Raw genomic sequence first — 14,127 nt, forward strand, 5'->3', positions numbered from 1 at the left:
TGAATTGATAAAACTACTACTCCATACTGCTTTCATAAAATATTGTGCTGGGGATTTGAGAATGGAAAAAATTTTGCCACTTCAAAATTTGCTGAATTGGGAAAAATTGATCCACTGAATATGACTTATCTTAAATGGTGCTATAATAAAGAAACATTAAAGTATGTTATTTAGTTCATTTTCCTTTTATAATGATTTACTGGGAAATAAGTATCCACCAACAAGGGATAAAAGGGGGGGGGGGGTCGAATATACATGAATTTTCTGTATGCAACACCTTTTTCTTTTTAAGAATATTTTAATTTTTCTTGTTGTTAGAAATGAATATTAATCATTTTGTACAGTTTAATATCAAATTTTTCATAAACTATTCATTTGCCATTGTAATAAATAGTTTTAAATATTTTACAAAAACGGATAACGAAAAGACCATAGTGACACTTGAGTGAAATCTGAGATTTGGTTGAAACTTTTCAAAAGATAATCAAAGTATACAGTCTCTTGAAAAAATCTTGCACTGACTTTAAATAAAGTTATAATTTCAGTTATACATTGTACCATTATTGTCCCAGTCAGAAAAATATTTGTATCCAATTTATATATAGGGTGTAAAAAGTTTCTACGTTCCTTATTCAACCTGAACTCCTAATGAAATGTTGAACTAAAAACCACAATAATCATGATAATATTTTCATCCAGGCGCATATTGAAATAAAATGCAAAGTATAAAATAATAAACTTGAAAAATCAACTAAAAATCTTCAAGATGATTAATTCTTGCATACATTTATATTGACAATTTGCCCTTGGTTCGTGAGAACAGTGTATATAGATCAAAGGAGAAAAAAAAATCTGGTTGTAATTCTTTTTCATAAATAATTGTGTTTAATAAAAAAATTAATTCCTTCATAATTCTATAATTAACATATTATAATCAACAAATGATCTAAAAAAAAAAACGAAAAAATATTTATTAACTTTTAGTGACAATTTATTTGTAAAAATGCATATGAAGGACAAAGTCTGGTTTTGTCGTCAACATCTTAGTATAAATAAGTCTTCTATCCAAGACTTTCAGCGTACATTGTATAACACTCATTTTCAGGAGATAATCATTTTTATAGATCATAAAACATCTTTTTCTGTCAAAAATTCAAACAACTTACGGACAAAATGATTGAAGGAGATGTGGGATACATTTCCACAAGACAGCATTCCAACAACACAAAATAAGCATTTTTTTAAAACTTTCTTTTTTCAGGAAAAAACAAGTTTCTGCACTATACCATCCATACTTCAAGCTCTATATTCTCCAAATTTGAAAAGTCATGAGTTATATTCAACCATGTCAGACTAACAATATAATTAATCATGTAACTACCTCATACATGTATTTCCAATAAACATGTGTGTGTGTACTGCCTAGTATATCAGATCTACCCTTATTCATAATCATAACTGAACTGATGTTTAATTAAATTCTATTATATCATTCAATACAGCTAGAAACACAAATGTCAAAATTGTCAAAATCAAATGGGAATTTATCAATACCATTTTTTTTCTTCATTGATTGTGACTTTACAACTAGCTTAGCATACTAACACAAGAATTTTATGGGATTATCAAAACTTCATCTACAGTTATAATAGCAGAGCTTTCTAGATATTTACAGCAGAAAAAACTTCATTTACAATACCAACAGCATTTTCATTATAATCATTCATTTCTAACATAGATATAACTTCTGAGAGATTTTCATCATTATCTACATTAATGGTGACATCCCATTAGTCCGACAACCATTATTCCGACAGCCCATTACTCCGACAGCCCACTATTCCGACAGCCCATTACTCCGACAGCCAACTATTCCGACAGCCCATTATTCCGACAGCTCATTATTCAGACAGCTCATTATTCCGACAGCTCATAATTTCCAAATGCATTTATCTTATGTGTATGGGTAAATTTTCTCTAAAAAGACCAACTCCGCTCTATATACTATTTGTGGTTGTCCATTTTGATTCCAAATTTTCTTTTCATGTGGGATATTTGTCTCAGTATATTATATAAGTATACAAATCCTTTAATTATCTAATTGTAATCAAAAACTTAGTGAATTATGTGTTTTGGTTAAATATACATATTGGTATCATCGATTTAAAAATTCAAACAATGAACACTGACAAAGGCAAACTTGACACTTATTTCATTTAAAGATTGTTTTCAAAAAGAAAAATATTTAGATATCATTAATTTTTAAAAAGGCAGTTCATCTGTTACTTAAGAATCGGTGCTCATCCATTACATTAGGAATTAAAAATTCCAGATTCTCAAAAAAATCAAAAAATCGTATTGTACAGCTGATAAAGTTGAGGATGAGCGTCATTTTTCAATCGCATGCTCATAATATAAAAAAGAAGATGTGGTATGATTGCCAATGAGACAACTATCCACAAAAGACCAAAATGACACAGACATTAACAACTATAGGTCACCGTACGGCCTTCAACAATGAGCAAAGCCCATACCGCAGTCAGCTATAAAAGGCCCCGATAAGACAATGTAAAACAATTCAAACGAGAAAACTAACGGCCTTATTTATGTAAAAAAAAAATGAACGAAGAACAAATATGTAACACATAAACAAACGACAACCACTGAATTACAGGCTCCTGACTTGGGACAGGCACATACATAAATAATGTGGCGGGGTTAAACATGTTAGCGGGATCCCAACCTTGTATTGTAATGTCTTAATGTTGACCCAATCATTATACCGCCGCTTCTGAAAAAGTGTGTGGGTGGGGGGTGTAACTGTCCGCCAATCCGTCAGTAAGTCCGTCAGTTTGCCCGTCCGTCCCATGAATATTTTGGTTGCATCTTTCTCATGAACTAGTTATTTCTTAAAATATGTTATAACTTAAACGTAATAATACCCCGGGGGTTACTTACTATATTTTTTAGTGGTAAAGGTGTGCCGCAAAACAGGGTCACTTTTTCATGCCCTGCTGTTTAGAACAGGGTTTCTTTTTCAAGTCCTGTTGGTTAGAACAGGGTCGCTTTTTATGCCCTGCTGGTTAGAACAAGTTTTTTTTAACAAAAAGTATTAGTCTAGAACAGGATCTCTTCTTCAACTGTTGAAGATACAGTCTAGAACTCTGGTCTAGAACTGCATCTTATTTTATACGGTCTAGAACAGGGTATACCTATTCTGAGCATGTATAGAACAGGGTATGTTTTTCAATGTTTTCTGGTTAGAACAGGGTATGATTTGGCAAATGCTATCGGCACAGTTATACCCGAAAGGATAGTCATTAAACCCCCCCCGGAATAATACAGACAGACACATTTTATTTTACCCTGATACCCTGATAAGTGTCGAACTTATGGGTTGTCGGATTAATGGGCTGTCGGAGCAATGGGTTGTCGGACTATTGGGTTGTCGGTATATTGGGTTGTCGGACTAATGGGTTGTCGGACCAATGGGTTGTCGGATTAATGGGCTGTCGGAATAATGGCGTGTAACCACATTAATCTCCTGAAGTTCTGTTCGTGGTTTCTTTACTGCCAAAGACGACTTAGATTTTGAAATTATGTTTGCAATAAATCCTTTAATTTGTGGTGGGTTAAGCCATTCTTGTTTTGTAAAAAGCTTGTTGCCATTTTCATCTGTTGCTTTCCTTAGCTCTTCAGACAAAGCAATAAAATCGGGACGTGAGCTAGTTTTTTCACATGATGCACAAATTTCTTGCAAGTAATTTTTCACTTTATCTGAAAACCTTACATTCGCTCTCTTTGATTTCAAGCCCCAACCTCTTCTTGACTTGTCTGTCAAATTTACTGAAACTTCAACTTCATGACTTGCTTCCTGAATGACATTTTCATGGTACTTTTGCAAATCAATACATGAGGAAGAGTATATCTGAACTGCTGTATCAATAGAAGATATGGTATTTTTCCTGTAATTATGATTTCCTAAGAGTAAATGACGGTCAAGGTTACTTGATGTAGCAAACACTTTATCACATGAAAAGTCAGGGCAAGAGAAATATGCACTAGATGTAGAACATGTAGAAATGTTCATGCTGTTTTCTGAGATTGGTTGATCCTCCTCTAACATGTCTAAGGAAGGCTGCGGATCATCATGATCATTATGGCACGCCGTTTTTATATTTATTCAAATTTGAAGATATCTTATTTATTTAACAAGATATCTTATTAAGTATTAAGATATCTTTAATTTTTATAAGATATCTTATTTATAGTCGCCGTCAGCTGAAATTCGTAGCGGTTATCGGTAAAAATAATCTAAACTATCAATCGCGTTCACTCGAGATATAGTTTTTCACATTCCATTCATAAATCGCAAAAAGAAAAACCACTACTGACCTACCTTTTAAGTGATCGCACTGTAATAATCCTGACCTTCACATTTTCCAGAATATTTTCCATTGTAATTCCGCCATCTTCGTTTCTATGAGGATCATTTGTTTACATATGACATTCGTCACTGTACGCAGTTTCCTGAAATGTTCCTTTCATTGATGTGATAAGGTTTCCCGCGCTTTATGCAAATTTTATGAAACTGAACTCCACGGAAACACTTCCGGTCAAAACAATGGCTAATTCCACCATTCAAAATCGTCTATGAAAAAGTGAAGGTCAGGATTATTACAGTGCGATCACTTAAAAGGTAGGTCAGTAGTGGTTTTTCTTTTTGCGATTTATGAATGGAATGTGAAAAACCATATCTCGAGTGAACACGATTGATAGTTTAGATTATTTTTACTGATAACCGCTACGAATTTCAGCTGACGGCGACTATAATTTGAAAGTAAATAAGATATCTCTATTAGTCTATAAGATATCTTTATTAGTTTATAAGATATCTCTATAAGTTAATAAGATATCTCTATTAATTAATAAGATATCTTATAAAGTATATAAGATATCTTACTTCTTTATAAAGATATCTTTTAAATACATACTTTATAAGATATCTTATTAATTAATAGAGATATCTTATAAACTAATAGAGATATCTTATTAACTTATGGAGATATCTGATATATTAAATAAGATATCTTTATAACCAATTAAATAAGATATCTCTATAAGTTAATAAGATATCTCTAAAAGTTTATAAGATATCTCTATTAGTTTATAAGATATCTCTATAAGTTAATAAGATATCTCTATAAGTTAATAAGATATCTCTATAAGTTTATAAGATATCTCTATAAGTTAATAAGATATCTCTATTAATTAATAAGATATCTTACTTCTTTATAAAGATATCTTTTAAATACATACTTTATAAGATATCTTATTAATTAATAGAGATATCTTATAAACTAATAGAGATATCTTATCAACTTATGGAGATATCTTATTAAGTAAATAAGATATCTCTATTATTAACTATATAAAAGATATCTTATATAGTTAATCAGATATCTTATATAGTTAATAAGATATCTTATAAATTAATAGAGATATCTTATATTTTAAATAAGACATCTTATATATTTAATAAGATATCTTTATAAACATTTTAATAAGATATCTTATTTAATATATAAGATATCTTATTTAATAAATCAGATATCTCAATTAATATATAAGATATCTCATTTTGTTATTAAGATATCTCAATTAGTTTATAAGAATCTTATTTAACTAAATAAGATATCTCGAAATTGAATAAATATAATAACGGCGTGCCATAGATCATGGGTATCTTCAATTCTGTTATCTGCAAATTTTTGAAGTTTGCCACTGATGGGTTGATCTTGTGCGAAAGGATCCAAAACCTGAAATGATAGAAAAATATTATCATGAAAATAATTTTAGTACGATAAATATATTTATTGTAAAGAATTGGGTATTAATCTCAATATTTTATTGAGCGGTAAATTCATTTAAAGATGAAAGATACATGTCTTTTGATTTACTATGCCACACACACTTTTTCATGTTTTTCATTTACTTTCAAACCATTTGTTTTGTAATACAGTGTAACTTGCCTAATCTGACACCTTGAGTATTCCAACATCCTGCTTTAACCGACACATTTTCGTTGTCATTTTCATATCCTTGCAGAAATAACCTGTGTATTCCAACACCCTGATTAATCCAACATTTTTTTTTTGGTGCCAAAGAGTGCCGGATTACACAGGTTATACTTTATTTCATTATATATAAAAAAGAAGATGTGGTATGATTGCCAATGAGACAACTATCCACAAAAGACCAAAATGACACAGAAATTAACAACTATAGGTCACCGTACGGCCTTCAACAATGAGCAAAGTCAATACCGCATAGTCAGCTATATAAGGCCCCCATAAGACAATGTAAAACAATTAAAACGAGAAAACTAACAGCCTTATTTATGTACAAAAAAATGAACAAAAAACAAATATGTAACACATAAACAAACGACAACCACTGAATTACAGGCTCCTGACTTGGGACAGGCACATACATAAATAATGTGGCGGGGTTAAACATGTTAGCGGGATCCCAACCCTCCCCCTAACCTGGGACAGTGGTATAACAGTACAACATAAGAACGAACTATGAAAATCAGTTGAAAAAGGCTTAACTCATCAGAAGGACAAAAATACAAGTGGACGTGGCCGGGTACTTATACATCCCGACACAAAAAGACACAATGAACAGATCTGAGAGTACTCGCAGTTATCTGACAGCAAGTTCAAAGCCACTAACAACTAATAAAAAAATCATGCAACTAAGACTAAACTATCAATCCGTACACATCCAACATCTAATGGATTTAGTGTAAAGACGTCATAAACAGCCAGAGAAAAACATGACCTTGTGCAATGCCAAGTTACAGGTATCGACAGATTGTAGATCCATGAATATGTGTATGCATATAACATACTAGTAATATTTAGTTAGCTTTTAATTTACTGATAACAAAATCAATATTTATACCAATAAAAACAATATTCAATGATCTTATTACAGTGTTGAATAAGTAACCTTTTAGAATAAGTTTATTTAAAGGAGCGACAAGTTTACATGGATCATTTCTAAATTCCCGGGCACGGTTAACAACATTTCCGTAAAAATGAGGATGTGCTATCCCGTTTGAAATAAGATTTTTACAGGTACAACCAAACTTCAAAACCAAATCTTATAACCTGGCGAAAGTTCAAAATTATAACAAGAATGTGTCAAAAGTACACGAATGCCCCACTCGCACTATTATTTTCCATGTTCAATGGACCGTGAAATTGGGTAAAAAAATTAATTTGCCAATAAAATGAGAAAGATCACACCACAGGGAACATGTGTACCAAGTTTCAAGTTGCTTGGACTTCAACTTCATCAATTAAAACGTTGTTGACAAATTAAATTTTTGGTATAAAAACATGTACTGTTTGAAAATGCCACTTGAACATGTTGAAAGAAAATGATGATAGATCAATTGTTTTATTCTTATTTTTTTATTACTATTACTGTCTCATTGGTGTATATACATGATATACCTCACATCTAATCTTTGTTAGTCCTATATACAATGTACATGATATATGATTTTTATATAATTTTAGTTTGTGAGTTTCAAATGTTTCAGTCCTACAGGTAACTTACCTCCAGTTTATATACTCTCTCTACTGAAATAGTTTCACTATACTGGGTACTGGTCTTTATAACATGTCCCTCACCAACTTTATAAGCTTTTCTTGCTATAATACCATCATTTTCAAAATTAAAGTTGTTGTAAGTGCTTATCCCTGGCATTCTCATCTTTGTTTTAGGTTCATCATCTGCATTTACTGTAACAATACACGATTGTGTCCCTTTTACTCCACCATAACTGTCAAGTGCTAATTTCATACTCCTTGGGTTTAAAACATCATGACCTTTATTTGCATATTTATAAATGTGCATGCGACAAGATCCAGTTTTACTGTCACACAAATCCTTGCCTGATTGGGCCTCACTGAAGTTATACTCTGCCACTTTGATAGGAAACTGCCCATTGTTCTGTTGAATGAAGGCAAGAAGATTAGTACAATGGTAACAAGCTGCGTTGTCACTTTTCAAGAACACCTCTTTTAGTGTTGGTCTGGTAGATTTTATGTTTGTTAACAGGTGCAGTATGATATTTGCTACAGAAAACCAACCCTGTGACCCATTCTCAAGGATATGAACATAACACTGAAGATCGAACTCTTCATTTTCAGACTGAGTGACGAGACAAGATATATGCCAGCTGATACCTTTCTTACCAAAGAAATCAGATTGTGTTTCACGGAATTGATAAGGCAGGAATTTCATAGCCCAGTCTAAAATAACCAGATCTTGGTCAGCATGAAGATTTTTCAAGACATTTGTTCTAGCTTGATCTTGATGTATTGTTCTAAGAATGTGCTTTTTCCAATCAACAAGGCTCTTCTCTGAATTGTCTAATTCATATGTCAACTCTTCAACAATTTGGTCTGGAATGTTTGCACTTATATCATAAAGTTTTATTCTTATCTGAGGCACGCAGCTCTCAACCAATGAGCACTTCTGGCATGAAGTTTCATGTGAATGTTCACAAGTAGTAGCAAATTTTGCATCACCAGGGTCACTGAGAGCAAACACTGTACAATGATCTTCGCAGCCATCCAGTTTGTGTAAGTGAGTTTTGTATTCAAATTTCATAAATGTGTTTACCATATGTAAAATGTTTGTCAGTTTCTTTGATTCAGGATATGTGACTCCAAAAGTCTCTAATTTGGTAAGCAGTTTCAGTAAGGTATCAATGGCCCCCATTCCTAAGGCAGTAATATTATCCAGGCCTTGTAATGATTTCTGTTTGGAAGCATGACAGACATTTAAAATTCTATACAAAGAAGCCCTGCTAAAAGTATCAAATCCACTGTCTTTGCAGTAACTGAGGTAAGTCTCAATGAGTCTTGCATCTATGACATTTCTTATGACTTTAGGAACCTTTATCTTTTCTTTAGATGACATTTTTAGTATTGTTTCTCCAAATCCAACAATGTTAGAGTAAATTGGATTGAGAATAAATTCAACTCACTTTTGGCTTTGATAATTTCATCCGGTAAATTTTAGGTTGATTTAGGATAGTTCCAGGTCCACTAACAAGTGCATGTTTTCTAGCACTATCTATCTTGTTGATGGTGAGTCCTGGAATCAAGGTTTGCAGCTCTGTCTTTGTGTGATTGTTTACAATTATGGAAAGAATTTGGGTTTGGGTTCTACTATCAGAAGTGTTTTGAAATGCTTCCATCACGCTAGCTGTCATGTTATCTAATTTGATTTCTTGTGTAGAATTTATTTGTATTTTCTCCAATAAAATGTCTTCCTTGCAGGGTGCCATGATACTTAGAACAAGTTCGATACATTCGCGGGCTTTTTTGGTATAATAAGATCTTGCGCTCTTACTTGTTTCTTCCCACTTTTTTGTTAATTGGCTAGTGATTGGCTCAAACGATTCAGAAAGTATTTTCATTGCTGCATTTAATTTTTCTCTTGGTGTTTTCTTTAACTCGTACCAATCCTGGCTACTGTTTTGAGTATTACCTGTAATTAAAATTTTAAAATACATGCATGATTTTTTTTTACATTGTCATTAAATTCAGAGCCTTTTATAGCTGACTATGCCGAATGGGCATTGCTCATTGTTGAAGGTCATACAGTGATCGATAGTTGTTAATTTCTGTGTCATTTTGCTCCCTTGTGGAGAGTTGTCTCATTGCAATCATGCCACATTTTTTTCTTTATATATGTATAGGATTATTATCATATTCATATTTGTATGCCAACCATTCTTTACTTTTACTTCTTCATGTTGTGTGCTTAGTGAAATAGTTGATTAAATTAATGGTGGATAGATGTGTAATTAGTTATTTCATACCACATCTTCTTATTTCATACATAAATTTTATTCTTATATACGTGTAATTGTTGATAACTGTACCTGCAATACTAGAAAACTTGTCACTTTGACTTTGACTTTGCTCTGTATCCATACTGCATATTATGTCTTGGGAATTTATTTCTTGGTCTGAAATAATAAAGAATATCATATCACAGCCTTATTAAGGTTCAAATCATTTAGCATGTTAAGGCTGGTGTTTTTCGTTAAATTTTTACAATACTTGATCAAATGGAAACAATTTTTCCCGACTGTCAGCCAAAATATACTATTTATCATGGTTATCATGTATTTAGATTTTGGATATTGGACCATATTAGGTAAAAATCCAATTTATTTTTTTTAGGTTCTTAGACCACATTCATTCTGGTTAGGAAACTTATTCTATGTCAACATATAATAATTTATGTCAACTATTCAATCAGAAAACATATACATGTATTGCTGTATCAAGCTTGAACATGTTGAATGTTGTGTCCATACTTGCCAAACTCTTCAGGGTTCGACCTCTGCGGTCCTATAAAGCTGAGCCCTGCGGAGCATCTGGTTTGAATTAGAATGAACAAACTGTCCCTAGTGTTATTTATTGTTATATGCTAATTACCATTTGAAGTCTGCTGAAATGAATCTTCCTGCAATGAATAGGTCTTGCTGCATGCTGAAAATCTCATAAACTGATCTAAAAAAGATAAAGAAAAAAATATTGAGCATTTTCATTCACTACATTTATTCAGTTAGGTCTACATCTGAGAAGCTTTTTAACAATTACAATATATTTGGTGAATGTTATGTACATATAATTCTAACTGTTCTGTATTGAGGTATTTTTTAATCTTGATTTCATTCAGAAAGTGCAATTTTGAGAGTTTTGTCATAAATTTACTATCAAATCTGTCTGTTCAAAATAATAAGATTGGGAAGGAAACACAATTTTAATGAGACAAAGTGTTGACTGGATTAGCCTGATTAGTAAGTTTAAATATGAGAATTTTCTATATAAAGAAAACACATTAAAGTGTTGAAGGACCAGTGTGTAAAAGATTTTTTTTTTCAAATTATGAAAGAAAATTAGCAAACTTATCTTTAAAGATATTTGGGAAAAACTATTTTTGTGTCAACTTAGCAGAAATAATTTAATGATTACTGATACTGAACAAAAAAATATTTTAAAGATGAAATAGAGGGTGATTCATTCTTCATGATACATGTACATATAAATTATTTCTCACTATTATCATTTATTTCATTCTTTTGTTTATTAATGAAACTGGAAACTTTATATGAGGCATTCCAACTCAAGTTGCCTTTATATTCATAAATCACCAAAAGGGATATAAGTATTATAAAGACAATAAGACAGCAACCTAATGACACAAATAGAAGACATGTAGTTTTCATAGTTTTATTTTACCTACATGTAGAAGATGTAACTCAGGTCATTTGTTGAATTATTTTACATTTGTCCTTTCCTGGACCTTTTACATCTTTAAACATTTGTTAAATAAGATACTATGTGGTATGGGTTTTTCCCTTTGTTGAAGGATGTGCAGTGACCGATAGTTGTTAATTGTAACCGTTACACCTTTTGGTATTTGGGGGGACTTGTCTGATTGGCAATCATTCTACATCCACCCATATGTAAATTCAACATTAGCGATAGACATATTCCTACATACAGTATACATGTAGGTGTAGGTTTGAATATAAATTAAAAATTTTGTTACAATAATCAATCAAAAATCTTACCTATATCTCTCTGTATGATTTTTTTGCCTTCTTCAGATCTTGGTAAATGCTTCCTTCTGCATGCATTACAAATTCCTGTAAACAGGTTACAAAACATTTTTGTTATTGTTTATGAATATGATAAATATAAAGTTTTTTTGTACAATATTTGTTTAAACAAGTAAATAACAGTGAATATTTTAATAACAAATGCATATACACATGTATATATATGTATATATACATCTATAATGTAATTTCATTATTTAATGGTGAATCCATTATATATATATATACATGGTTAACGTTGTTCACTGAGGCTCTGATTTTGACCAATGATAATACATGTATACCAAGTATACATAATACATGTATATTGTTGTAGTTATCAGCTGTCAGTCAATTGTAACTGATTTTTATAAATCCCTTTAGCTTTACCAGGGCTGGGTCATTTGTAAAATAATAATATTCTTGTTTGTTGTGTTCTGTCTAGTACATGTAAATATTAAAATACACAACTACAATGTATCTAAGTCACAACTACAAAATATACATGTAAACACCACTTCCATGACTTCTAAATAATAATTATGATAGATTAAAGGTTAAATAAAAAAGCTTTTAAATTTCAAATCTATTATGTTATACATTGTATATGCCTCATAGGCCTAGTTATTCTTTTATTCTAATTGCACCTTTTTATTATAAACATTTGTATATAGGAATTTAGCATTTTTAGCCTGACAAGAGTGCAGAGCTGTCAATTCACTTTTTTCACTCCACAAATAAAACAGCAAAAGAAGAGAAACAATCATTCTGGGAGGAAGTGTTTACACATGAGTGACATGACATTCTATATTTTTTGTGTTTAATCTATGTGTAAAATTTGTGCATGCTATTTATATATAATATAGAGACATACATGTGCCATATATGTACACTGATGTCATCACTGAGTAATGTTCATGTAAACATGAAAATATTTATCCTTACCTGCACCAACAGGAATATCAAGGCACTCCACTTTCCATCCATATTTCTTTTACAACTTGTGCCTGGATACCTCTTTCAACTTTAGCATGGCTATTTGTTGGATGGAATGTTGACTGGCATCTTCTTTGTTGTCTTCTCCAATAAATCCCCAGATTGTCCCTATGCTTTGGGCAAATATATTTCTCAAGGGTAGAGGAATCCAGTGAAAAATGCCCATATCTATACAAGATAAGAAGTCCCTCTGGTATCTGTAAGTCTGTATCACAGGATAACCCACGAAGATGCTGTGAAATTGGCTTCTCACATTTCAAAATGTGTATATGACCTCCTCAGATGAAGCATAATATTGGGAGCTACCACAGGGAGAATTATTATTGAAGGAACATTGTTGTGACATATTAGTATAATACCATTTTCTATGTTTTACTGTGTAAATAGTCTCTTTATATATATGCAAATGTTACTTTGTATATTCTTTCATCATCTGTGATAACTAAGACTTTCTCAACTAATCTGCTTTACGTTACTTCTTTTTTGAAGAAGTCATATTAGGGGAGATAACTCTAAGATAACTTTCTTTAACAGATCCACCATGTAGTTGGGATTTCTTTAAGGTTCGATCATGAGGAAAGTATCAAAACCAAAAATAAACCCTTTAAACAATCCTTTGTCATTAATAAACAGTTCTAAGAGAATATTTGATAAATTTGATGAAAAATGTGTTTTTACCACAAACCGTAAAATTTTAATGGCATTTTTTTTCTTCAATTTTGTTTTTCTGATAAAAATTAAAAAAATTCTTAGTGAAATGTTTATTGGATTATATTTTGAAACATTTTGAAACATATGGCAAAAAAAAATACGGTAATATCATAGAATGTGGTTAAAACATCTTTTAAATTTCATGTATTTCGCATCAATTCCCTTGTAACTTAAACTGTACAAAATACAGCCTATAATCAAATCACCAGCAAAAGCTTTTAAACATCAATAATTTGTCATATAATAACCCCTTCTAGCCAAAAATATAAAAAAATTAAGCGTTATTTTGACAGTAACGAGTCTCAGAAAACACCTCTCGTATGTATTTGTCTAAACTGACACAACTTCCAAATATTGGCAAAGTTCCAATTTTCATACAACAGACAAAACAATGAGTTTTTATTAATTTGTAACATATATTTTGTGATTCTATCATAGAATATATCATTATATAATGTCAGAATAAATTTTTTTCTAAGTTCAAAAATTGTGCGATTTCGATGAAATTTCAAAGATTTTCGGATTTCCCATTTGCTAAAAATAGAAACACGTGTTACTAAAAATAGGACAAACAGGTATAATTTGAAACACTTCCAAAGTGATGCTGAGTCATTTGACATTTCAACAAACAACACAAAAAACCAAATCTCAAAAGTTGCTTCTGGACAATTTTTCAAATTTTGCATGGTTTTCTCTGAGATCAGCTCTTAAGATCA

General features: G+C 31.3%; 2 protein-coding genes across 2 annotated transcripts; both read right to left on the reverse strand.

Annotated features, from left to right (window-relative positions):
- Positions 1-5,681: 5,681 nt before the first annotated feature.
- On the reverse strand, positions 5,682-9,003 carry LOC143049487 (uncharacterized). The gene is made up of 2 exons (XM_076223104.1): positions 7,633-9,003; positions 5,682-5,819 (listed from the first exon to the last, which is right to left on the reverse strand). Exons 1-2 carry the CDS (start codon positions 9,001-9,003, stop codon positions 5,682-5,684), a joined length of 1,509 nt encoding a protein of 502 aa, XP_076079219.1.
- Positions 9,004-9,061: 58 nt separating this feature from the next.
- LOC143047572 (uncharacterized) lies at positions 9,062-13,055 on the reverse strand. The gene is made up of 5 exons (XM_076220667.1): positions 12,650-13,055; positions 11,678-11,752; positions 10,536-10,610; positions 9,974-10,060; positions 9,062-9,576 (listed from the first exon to the last, which is right to left on the reverse strand). The coding sequence occupies exons 3-5, from the start codon at positions 10,600-10,602 to the stop codon at positions 9,062-9,064; spliced, it is 669 nt and encodes a 222-aa protein (XP_076076782.1). The 5' UTR covers positions 10,603-10,610; positions 11,678-11,752; positions 12,650-13,055.
- Positions 13,056-14,127: the final 1,072 nt, after the last annotated feature.

This window comes from Mytilus galloprovincialis, chromosome 10, assembly GCF_965363235.1.
Source record: "Mytilus galloprovincialis chromosome 10, xbMytGall1.hap1.1, whole genome shotgun sequence".
NCBI lineage: Eukaryota > Metazoa > Mollusca > Bivalvia > Mytilida > Mytilidae > Mytilus > Mytilus galloprovincialis.

Coding starts and splice junctions, on each gene's coding strand:
- LOC143047572 (XM_076220667.1), bottom strand. CDS start 10,602: ATGAGATTTTCAGCATGCAGCAAGACCTATTCATTGCAGGAAGATTCA. Junction 10,061..10,535: donor ATTTCAGCAGACTTCAAATG/GTAATTAGCATA, acceptor TTATTATTTCAG/ACCAAGAAATAAATTCCCAA. Junction 9,577..9,973: donor CAAGTTTTCTAGTATTGCAG/GTACAGTTATCA, acceptor TTTTAATTACAG/GTAATACTCAAAACAGTAGC.
- LOC143049487 (XM_076223104.1), bottom strand. CDS start 9,003: ATGTCATCTAAAGAAAAGATAAAGGTTCCTAAAGTCATAAGAAATGTC. Junction 5,820..7,632: donor AGAGAGTATATAAACTGGAG/GTAAGTTACCTG, acceptor CTATCATTTCAG/GTTTTGGATCCTTTCGCACA.